Genomic DNA, 11,703 nt, shown 5'->3' on the forward strand with positions numbered 1-11,703 from the left:
CCCCCCGCCCCCGGCAGCTCCCTGCACAGCTCCTGACTCATTACCCTTTAGGTCTCCAGCTGAAAAGTCGTCTCCTCAGAAGCTTTTGGGCTTCCCTAGTGGCTCAGTGGGTAAAGAATCCAGAAGCTTTTCCTAGACTTCCCCTTCCCACACCATGTATTCTCTGTTTTAGTACTTTGTTCATTTCTTTCATAACGCAAACTACGATTTATCATTTATGTACCTATTTTTGTTGTTCTAGTAAGCACTACAAAAATGTCCTTTACAAGCCATTAAGTTCCATGAAGGTGATGACTGGGTTTCATTCATCATTATGTACCCAACATCCAGACAAGTATCTTGCCAGTATACTGTCTACACATTTCTGGTGAATCTGCTGGACTTGTTTGTCACTCTGGCTTTGTGTTAGCTGTTACACACCCAACCCTCACCCAGAACACATACAATATTCAGGACCCTTGGATTCCAGTTCCCTGTGTCCCAACAGAAGTTGCTCTCTGTGAAGGGTTTGGAAAAAATGATTACCGGTTAAGTGTAAATCACTTCAAAGGCTTTTCCTGTTATCTTTTCAGAAATGAATTTATTTAAAGGCCATTATTTATCATCGTAGACTTCTGGCATCAGTTTTTTCCATCTGCTTCTCATAGTTGTAACCCAGCAGTGCATTTGTACTAGAATCAGGTCCCTAAGGAAAGGACTATGGCTATTTGCTCACATACTGATGCAGTCATTTTATTAAGTATTTGTGGTCTGAGTGGCTCTAGATTGACTCATAAATGTGAAATATGGAGTTCTTAGTTATCTCTTACTAGAAAGAAAGCACAGTTAAAAATACTGCTGCTGCTGCTGCTAAGTCGCTTCAGTGTGTCCGACTCTGTGCGACCCCATAGATGGCAGCCCACCAGGCTCCCCTGTCCCTGGGATTCTCCAGGCAAGAACACGAGTGGGTTGCCATTTCCTTCTCCAGTGCACGAAAGTGAAAAGTGAAAGCGAAGCTGCTCAGTCATGTCCAATTCGCAGCAGCCCCAGGGACTGCAGCCTACCGGGCTCCTCTGTCCATGGGATTTTCCAGGCAAGAGTACTGGAGTGGGGTGCCATTGCCTTCTCCGGTTAAAAATACTAGTGGGCTCTGAAGTAAGTTAGACCTGGGTTGGAATCCCAGCTCTGCCAGTTACTATCTGAGCTTTGGTTTCCAATTCTTTGCATGGTAAGGACAATAATACCTATCATAAGACATGTGAGAATAACATTAAATAATTCATTCTTTCAATAAATGAGTTATATGCTCTGTGCTGTTTGAGGCACTGAGGATAGAGAAGCAACAAACGGAGCTTACATTTTAGGAGGTGAAGGCAGTTGAGAAATAAAAAGTAAAGTATATAGTCTGTTAAGTACTGAGGACAAAAATAAATCAGGGAATGGGGGAAAGTCCGTGTATATGGGAGGTAGGTGGCATTTTTAGATAAGGTGGAGGCTGCATTATGAAGATGGCAATGAAGAAAGGAGAGAGGGGAGAGAGCTAAGTAGGTATTTGAGGGAGTGCATTCTAGCAAGGGAACTGTAGCTGCCAAAGATTTGCAGCAGAAGTACCTGACCTTAGGATGGTGCTTTTTCAAGCGAGGTTCCTGGAGTAGCAGCCCTGGCATCAGTTGTCAATTTGTCAGAAATGCAAATTCAAGGGCCCCCTCCCTAACCTACCAAATCAATCTTTGGGGCAGGTTCCCAGGAAACCCTATTATTCTTATATACACTGAAATTTGAGAACCACCATTTTAGAGACAAAAATAACAGACTTTGGAAGCAAATAACCTGGCTCCACGACATAACAAGCTGTAACAAGCTGCTTGATTAAATAGTTCTCAAAATTTAGGGTCCATCAGAATCACCTGGAGGCTTTGTTAATACCCAATTATCATGCTCTTATAGAGTTTCTGATATGGTGCATCTGTGGAGAGGAGGGGAACCTCTCCCCACCCCCCAGAATGTGCATTTTGAATAAGTGCTCAGGTGATGCTGATGCTGTTCTGGGGACCACACTCAGAAAGTTACTGCAGATGTAGCAGGGAGGCCTCAGTGCTGGAGCAGAACCCTGTCAGAGGCAGGCAAGTGCAGACAAGGCCAAGGAAGGCAAAGGACACATTGTGTGGGCCCCAGTGGCCATTGTAGGAGCCCTGCCTTTTCCTCTGCAGTAGCCAAGGATGAACAGGAATCTAAATTTATGCTGTAAAAAGACCACGCGGAACGCTGCCTTGAGTGGGAATGACGGTAGAGATGCTGGATCATGGTGGAGTCTGCATTTATTTTCAAGGTAAAGCCTACTGAATTTGCTAATGAATTAGATGTCAGAAGGAATGGATGATTCAAGATGGTATTGTGTCAAGAATTTTAGGCCAAGCAATGCATGTAAAATGCCTGATACATTGTAGGCGCTCAGTAAACAGTGCGTTTTAAAAAGTATTATTGCACTCAATACTAGAAGTTAGAGTAGGAAAGGGGATTGGCAGAGGAAACGCCCTGATGGCCTGAAGACACCCTTCAGATCTCACTTAACCCTCCCCACAGGGAAGAAAACATTTTCGGAAGGGGAAATAGAAAACCAATGCTCAGCACTTACTGCTGCTTATCCTCCTTTCCCTCCATGGGCTCCTACGTCTGACTCGAGGCAATGAGGAGCCTCACGGGAAAACCATGGACTAAACCCTGCCAGGAAAGGGACGCGCGGAGAAACCGCGACTGTGACTTGTGCGTTGCTAAGCGACAGCAAGCTGGGTAGAAGGCCTCGGAAAGCGTGGGAGTGGCGGGACTAGGACTGCGCAGGCGCAGTAACCCTGTCGGCTCCGCAGCGAGAGGGTGAGGCTGGTGATGGGGAGGGAGTGGCTGGCTAGATCTGACTGTGTACTTCCCAGACCCGTTGCAAGCTCCGCTGCCAATATCCGGCCGGGCGGGATATTTATCAGGGCCCAGTCTGTCTTTTGGGATCATCAAGGGGCGATTCCGGAGCCTCCCGCTCGGCCCTTGTCCCTGGGTGAGGTGCTGAGTTATTCGCGTCCCTACATCGCCCGCCCTCTAGAGCCCCTCAGGACGCCATCCCGGTTTTGCCCATGTCTGCCAGAGCTGGTTCCAAAAGGGCAGGCAGGCAAGAGAGAAGCTTGTTTTCCCATGATCCATTAAATACTGTGCAAGTCATGATTTGCTGTTCCTGAGTTGCCTAGTCTTTGCGTGAGAAAGCTTGGCTGTCGCTGTTCTCCATGATTTCTGACACATCCTCCTTACCCTGGCTGGCGGCAAACAGTAAAATAAAGCAAGGGAACACTCATCTCCTACAAATGAGACTCCCCGCATTGTGGGCATCAGCTCCAGACTGAGAGGGGTTCAGAATCAGGTAGAGGGGGCTGGAGGCTGTAGCAGCAGATCGTGGCTTGTACATATAGCCCTTATCCAAAAAGAACAAGCCTCCTGAGAGAAGCAGCTGATGACTTGCGTCCACTTTCAGGCCCTGGAATGTCTTACCTCATTTCACCATTGCTTCCCAATTTCCACTACCAGAGCCAAATGTCTTTGGTATTGCTTGGGCATCTCCCTAGATACTGGGAAGAGAAGATTCCTTTTTGAATTGAATTCTGCTGTATATTGGACTATGCATATGCATATATTTTGTAACCCAGCCTCAGTCTTAGTATGTGTTTACATTTACCTTGAAAGATATGGGACAGCAGAGGTTTGTTGAGGTAGGATCACAGGAATCATTGTACAGAAACGAGCTTAAGTCCTAAGAGGAAGAAGAGTAAATGAAAAGAAGTTTGATACATAGTGGGCTTCCCTGATAGCTCAGTTGGTAAAGAATCCACCTGCAGTGCAGGAGACTCCAGTTCAATTCCTGGGTCGGGGAGATTCCTGGAGAAGGGAAAGGCTACCCACTCCAGTATTCTGGCCTGGAGAATTCAATGGACTGTACAGTACATGGGGTTGCACAGAGTTGGACAGGACTGAGCAACTTTCACTTTCTTTCACTTTCATTACCTAGACACCTGAGTGTGGATCTTGTTGATAAAAAGATGGGAATGTGTGTGAGTATATGGTTATGTATATGTGTACTCAAGGAGTCAAGGAGAAGATGAATAAATGTGTATGAGGCGAGTGGGTTGAAATCAAAAGCAGGGAATTAACAATAAGCGAACTCCTGCTTGTGAGCCCAGTATTTGCTCTGCACTGAATTAAGTTCCTCATACTCATCTATTAACTTAGGTTGTATCCTAACTATTATAAACTATGGTTGGGAGCATAGGCCTTGGCAGACGTCGGTGTTTGAATTCTGATTCCATTATCAAGTAGCTGGTTCAGTTGAGCGAATGTTCTGACTTCTCTGAGCCTCAGTGTCTTCACAGAATAGGGAAAGAATAACAAGGTTTTGTGAAGTTTTTTGCAAATTTTCCAACAAACTGTGGAAAATTCTTCAAGAGATGGGAATACCAAACCATCTGACCTGCCTCCTGAGAAATCTGTATGCAGGTCAAGAAACAACAGTTCGAACTGGACATGGAAAAACAGATTGGTTCCAAATTGGGAAAAGAGTACACTAAGGCTGTATATTGTCACCCTGCTTATTTAACTTCTATGCAGAATACATCATGCGAAATGCTGGGCTGGATGGAGCACAAGCTGGAATCAAGATTGCCGGGAGAAATATCAATAACCTCAGATATGCAGATGACAGCACCCTTACAGCAAAAAGCGAAAAAGAACTAAAGAGCCTCTTGATGAAAGTGAAAGAAGAGAGTGAAAAAGTTGACTTAAAACTCAACATTCAGAAAACTAAGATCAATGGCATCTGGTCCCATCACTTCATGGCAAATAGATGGGGAAACAATGGAAACAGTGAAAGACTTTATTTTTGGGGGCTCCAAAAGCACTGCAGATGGTCACTGTAGCCATGAAATTAAAAGATGCTTGCTCCTTGGAAGAAAAGCTATGACCAACCTAGACAGCATACTAAAAAGCAGAGACTTTACTTTGTCAAAAAAGGTCCGTCTAGTCAAAGCTATGATTTTTCCAGTAGTCATGTAAGGATGTGAGAGTTGGACTCACATCAACTCATGGACCCATAAACAAAGCTGAGTGAGGAGGAATTCATGCTTTAGAACTGTGGTGTTGGAGAAGACTCTTGAGAGTCCCTTGGACTGCAAGATCAAACCAGTCAGTCCTAAAGGAAATCAGTCCTGAATATTCATTGGAAGGACTGATGCTGAAACTGAAACTCCAAAACTTTGGCCACCTGATGCGAAGAACTGACTCATTGGAAAAGACCCTGATGCTGGGAAAGATTGAAGGAGGGAGGAGAAGGGGACAACAGAGGATGAGACGGTTGGATGGCATCACTGACTTGATGGACATGAGTTTGAGTAGGCTCCAGGAGTTGGTGATGGACAGGGAAGCCTGGCATGCTGCAGTCCATGGGATTGCAAAGAGTTGGACATGAATGAGTGACTGAACTGACTTTTGAAGTGTAGATGATTTAACTCAGGAGCATGGAGAGGAGAGCCAAACATGTACTAAGTCCTCAGTTATTATTATTATTTTTACTGAGAAATTTGATCTACATATGCCACCAGATGTGTTAAGACTCAGTCAACTCTCATCATTCCATCTACTTTCTATTCCAGTCCTCACCAATCTCTTGAAGCACCTAAATCCCCTCACCGTCAGGGACAATCTCAATTGCTTGATAGGAAAAAAAAAGTTTTCTCAACTTTCTGTCTCTCCAAATAGCATACTCACCTGCATTCATACAGGATGACAGTTGTTTGATTCTATTTTGAATCATATAGTATTAGTCTAAAATATAAATATATTTATGTCAGTCTCTTTCCAGCTGTTAAGTAGTTCATGTATGTGAAGGTTTATTAAGGGGTATAAAAAAGATTGTTTAAAAAGAAATTGTGCCTTTTTTCTGGTGTGTTTCACTTTTTCTATTTCTATTCAGTGCTTACATTTCATTTAGTCTATGTTTTCCAGTTTCTCCATCTCTTCTTGCCTTTTTTTTTTTTTTTTGATGTTCTTTCTCAAGCCTTTATCAAGCACAGGTCTTTGTATACATATATATAGTGTATGTAACCTACTATATATATTTTAGAAAACTTATGAATTTTTGCCTAGCTAAAAAATCTATGACATTTTGATTCTACTTGTTTAACTTAGTATGAATAGAATGCTAGATTTCTAATTAAAAAAAAAAACAGATATGCAACAAGCAACAAAGGTTTGCTATATAGCACAAGGAACTATAGTCAGTATCTTGTAATAACGTATAATGGAAAATAATGTGAAAAGTAATATATGTGTATGTATATAACTGAATCACCTTGCTGTAAACCTGAAACATTGTAAGTCAACTATCTTTAATTATATATATATATATACACACACACACACATATATACACATACATATATTGGAGAAGGCAGTGGCACCCCACTCCAGTACTCTTGCCTGGAAAATCCCATGGGCGGAGGAGCCTGGTAGGCTGCAGTCCATGGAGTCGCTAAGAGTCAGACAAGACTGAGCGACTTCCCTTTCACTTTTCACTTTCATGCACTTTCACTTTCATTGGAGAAGGAAATGGCAACCCACTCCAGTGTTCTTGCCTGGAGAATCCCAGGGACGGGGGAACCTGGTGGGCTGCCATCTATGGGGTCACACAGAGTTGGACACGACTGAAGTGACTTAGTAGCAGCAGCATATAAAGAAAAAAAGGTATTCTGCCAACCAACAGGGAAGTCATAATCTATTTATGGATACAGGAAAAAATTCTGAACCACAATGATATTATATAACTCATAGTCACAAATTTTCAATTGCAGTACTGATAATAATACAATATTATAAAAATGTGCTCATCATTTATTATTGAAACATCTTCTGCAGGACACTGAAAAATAATATGGATTTTTATAATAACTATTGACATTTTTATGTAGAAAAAAGTACTGAAGTACTATTAGTTTTTTCTACCATCAACTAGTTAACCTGACCTAGCAGAGACACTTAAACCTCTCTGCTGTAGATTATCACTTCTAAAGAGAGATAGTCAGATTAGATTGTCCTTATGATCCATTCTAGCTGTAAAATACAGGATTCTGTTGGAAATTTTTTGTCTGAAATCAATGAACACACGTGGAGCTTTCTCATTTGTGTTAGGTAATTTGGACACTTGTCAGCGAAGAAGAATTCAAAGTGGTATACTTAAATTGTGCGAGATAAAAATACCAGTGCTATTTGAGCTAGAGCACCATATGTGAGGAAACACAATAGGATGCAAATTGCTCATCCAAAATGTTATAGATGCAGAAAATTGTCAACACTTTTTTTCGAACCATAGGAAAATGCCAAAAATAATGAAGGTGCGGTTGTATAACCTGATGGGAGCTGAGGCTCAGGAAGCTCCTGCTGCTTCTCAGTTCTTTCTTCAGTGATGGGATACAGGTGAGGATCTCAAGAAGACGGCAAATAAACAAAGCTATCTCTAATTTTATTTATTGTTTTAAAGGTAGGTTTTTTTCTTTGCCTCATTTACATTTGTTGTAAGGATTAAATTACAAAATACATGCAGATAACTTATCCTCATAAGTAAAGTGAAAAAAATATGAAAGTGTTAGTTGCTCAGTCGTGTCTATTTGCAACCCCATAGACTGTAACCCTCCAGGTTCCTCTGTCCTTGGGATTCTCCAGGCAAGAATACTGGAGTAGGTTGCCGTTCCCTTCTTCAGGGGATCTTCCCGACCCAAGTCCTGCATTGCAGGCCAGTTCTTTACTGTCTGAGCCACCAGGAAGCATACATTAAAAACTGGCTGTTAGTATTCTTCCTATTTTTATAGTTAATAGGATAGAAAATTCATGAAGTACATGCATTACATTGTCTTTATTTCATTACCTTAGACTATAAGACCTTTATTAAGCCAAAATACACATTAATTAATTTGAGGGCAATGGGAATGAGAAATGTTAGTGTTAGTTTTGTTTATCTTTGAGGATGGATAAGTTTGGATGAATTACAGATATGAAGTGAAGCGCTCAGTTGTGTCCGACTCGTTGTGACCCCATGGACTATACGGTCCATGGAATTCTCCAGGCTAGAATAGTGGAGTGGTAGCCTTTCCCTTCTCCAGATATGAAAGGGACTGTTAATTTCCCTCTGGTCCAAGTTCAAAGTCAATTGATTATATAACAAGTAAGAAGTGTTGTGTCTCTTAAAAAGTAAAGATGTCTAGTATAAATCATATAGATCACTCCAATATAAGTGACCCTGGATGTGTTCATGAGTATGGATTTATTCATGTAGATGTATAATTTAAAACCTTAATTTTATGAAATTTCTTGAAATAACTAAAACAATTACAGCCTGGGTTACTCAAAATCATTGTTAGAAATCAATAGTTAGGTAATTCACCTGACTGAAGGAAGAAGACTATATTTTATAAATTTGAAGGGTTCTATAACTTCATAATTCAAGATTCATTTTTAAATAATCCAACTGTGGTCATTCATATAGAAACTGTGTAGCCAAGGATGAATGAAAGGCTAGTCTTGGGTGGCTAAAATAGTAGAGGGCCATTTTGGTACTGTTTTAAGTAGAGTGATCACGTAGCTAAGATTTGTGAATAGTTGTGGACATATAGGCAACTTCACAGGTGACTCAGTGTAAAGAATCTGCTTGCCAACGCGGGAGATGCAAGAGACGTAGGTTCGATCCTTGGGTCCAGATGATCCCCTGGAATAGGAAATGGCACCCCACTCCAGTGTTCTTGCCTGGAAAACTCCATGGACAGAGAAGCCCAGCAGGCTGCAGTCCATAGGATCACAGAGTTAGACATGACTGACATGCATGCATGCACACACACACACACCACACACACACCCTGGCATAGAACCTCTTAAGGAAGGAACAATGCAAAATGAAACATGGTTGGGTGTTACCATTATCAAAAAGTTAGAAATCACTAGTCTAAGCTGTCATTTTGATGGTTTTCTGTTTTCATCTAGCTGCTTTTTAAGGCTATTTCCCTTTGTCTATTTGAAGACTTTCAGAGATACAGTCATTTTCCTTGCATGTTATTACCACATCTTACCTAATTATTGAGCTATCCAATATATATTGAGCTCCTTGTATATTCTGGCCTGTTCTCATAGGACCATGAGATTTTAGTCTATTCATGTGAGATTCTCAGCACCTAGAAAAGTACCTTGCAAACAATACACCCTATGAGCAAGCTTGCCCCAGAAAAATTCTTCGTTATATAATGCAAACTGTACATTACCTTTCATTTTCAAGTGTTTTATGGATACAGATTATAATTGCCCAACAAATTCCTTAGAGAATCTTGACATTTTAAAAATGGTAATTAAAATCACCTTTAAATTTAAAAGTTTTTTTAAACTGAAGTATAGTTGATTTACAATGTTTAAAACTACTTATTAAGCTAAGCAACTTATATTCTTCAACTCCTGCCCATAAAAAAATCTATCTTTGATCCTTTGGATGACACAAATTGCTATTCTCTGTGTTTTCCCTGGGGTAAAGAACGAATATTTATTGAACTTCAGAGTTAGTAGACCTGAGTTTAAATCCTAGCTCTGTGATTAAAGCCCTATGGTTCTGGGTAAGTTATTTAAATTCTTTGAGGTTTAGATTTTGAATATGCCTCTTATTAATCTTTAAAAAATAAATGAATAAGAAAAGATCCTGAAAGATTAGGGATAAAAGCTTTTCTCTTGTAGGATTGTTATGTTAAATAAGATATGCATAAGGCATCTGGCACAAAGTGGGTGCTAAGTATGATTTTCCACCACTATTCTCCATCTTTACCCCTTGTGGAAGATTACCCAGCTAGACAATGATACAGCTGGGATTTGGTTTCAGATCAGTCTCTTTTTTTATACTACATTGCCTCTACATCTAGTTTCTCTACCTCTTCCTTTAAACCACAGCAGTAAAAATTGAACATACGACTCTAAAAAAGGTTTTCCTAATGTCATTATGGTATTATGAGAGTAGGTAAAAATAACTGGGAAGGGTAAAAATTGGCCAGTGTTTTAGAAGTGGAAGCCTCCCAGACAGGAAGCTGCGCTTGGGGAGGAGACCAGGATAACCACTCAGTGGTGGGGGAAGGGGAGTGAAAAGTGGACGTTTCCACTATCAACATGTAAAATGTCACCATACACAGTGCGTTCTGGCAAGTGTGCAGCAGCTAGAGCTGATGTTTCGGTTCCGTGGTTGGTAAAGCAGACCATAACAATCCAAGAATAAGCACACAATCACAGATCACCACCACTCCATGTAAACTCATGACATTACGTGGTGCCACAATTTCAGACTATGCCAATGAACTGCTAAACAATAGTAATCATTTTTATATGGATGGATGGTCTATCTTATAGACCTATGACAGATTAAAAACTACTTTCCTTCTGTACCAAAAGTGAAGAGTTAGGGGCTAACTTAAAGCTTCCATTTTTTAAAAAATGAAGGTAGGATATACCTAAAAGAAATCACAGTTGAGGTTGTAAATAGGAAATTCACTTTAAAAACACTTTTTAATTAATAAGGGTTAGTTTAGTTTACCTCAAATACCTCCTTCAGTTCAGTATATACAGGCAAAGTCATGCCCGACTCTTTGTGAGCTCATGGACTGTAGCCCTCCAGGCTGCTCTGGCAAGAATATTCTCCAGGCAAGAATACTGGAGTGGATTGCCATTCCCTTCTCCTAGACCTGTATCATTCCTTTCAAAGTGGTATGGGGGTGGGGGAAAGTTGGTATGGCAAATGACCATTTCACAAGTCATCACTCTTAAACTATTATTCCAACATATCCTTTTCCCCTTATGTAACTATAATGGTATTATATGCTTCAAGCTGTATTTAATTATTTCAGTATTTATAAGATTTGCAGGAGTTTGGGAACTTAACCATGTTTTTATCCTCTTATAGTAAGCCTGGGAGCAAACTATTTACCTATTTATCTGATTTAAGCTTTCTCTCTGCTTCTTTTCTTTCTTCCTTCCTTTCCTCCTTTCCTTCCTTCCTTCCTTCCTCTGCCAACCTCTGAGGCTTTAATAATGGGTTGTAAGATTCAGGAAAAGAAATTTCACTGTATTTTAAGAGAAAGTAGGCAGCATTGCAAAAAATTTTTTTGCCAGGTAGAGAATAGATATGGGAAATATCACAGTCTTTACTTAATATTTGGATAATGGCTACTCAAGCCCATGAGGACTGCAGGGAAGACTTTTGAGCCATTGTTGAAGGAAATGAATTACCACAATGAACAAGGGCCTGGGCTTCCTTGTTGGAAACCAAGACTGGTCAAGAGTAACCTTTCTGAGCCTCTGTGCCTTTGTCTGTACACTCAGATACTAACACCTACCCTACATGCTGCCACAGGGTTAAAGGCACATTTATACATGAAAGACCTTTGTTGAGCTTTTCTTTATTAAGTGTATCAGTTGGGCCATGCTGCTGCTGCTGCTGCTAAGTCGCTTCAGTCGTGCCCGACTCTGTGCGACCCCATAGATGGAAGCCCACCAGGCTCCCCCATCCCTGGGATTCTCTAGGCAAGAACACTGGAGTGGGTTGCCATTTCCTGCTCCAATGCATGAAAGTGAAAAGTGAAAGTGAAGTCGCTCAGTCGTGTCCGACTCTTAGCGACTCCATGG

The 11,703-nt window shown here is 41.0% G+C and overlaps 1 protein-coding gene across 1 annotated transcript in view; it reads right to left on the reverse strand.

Annotated features, from left to right (window-relative positions):
- The window catches only part of LOC104989872 (chromosome unknown open reading frame, human C2orf73), a 26,425-nt gene extending 23,723 nt beyond the window's left edge, over positions 1-2,702 (reverse strand). The window contains exon 1 of the mRNA XM_010841681.1: positions 2,615-2,702. Coding sequence (XP_010839983.1) covers positions 2,615-2,640 — 26 coding nt within the window. The 5' untranslated portion in view covers positions 2,641-2,702. The remainder of the gene's footprint in view (positions 1-2,614) is intronic.
- Between the last annotated feature and the right edge of the window lie 9,001 nt (positions 2,703-11,703).

This window comes from Bison bison, unplaced genomic scaffold, assembly GCF_000754665.1.
Source record: "Bison bison bison isolate TAMUID 2011002044 unplaced genomic scaffold, Bison_UMD1.0 scf7180017864166, whole genome shotgun sequence".
NCBI classification, from domain to species: Eukaryota; Metazoa; Chordata; class Mammalia; order Artiodactyla; family Bovidae; genus Bison; species Bison bison.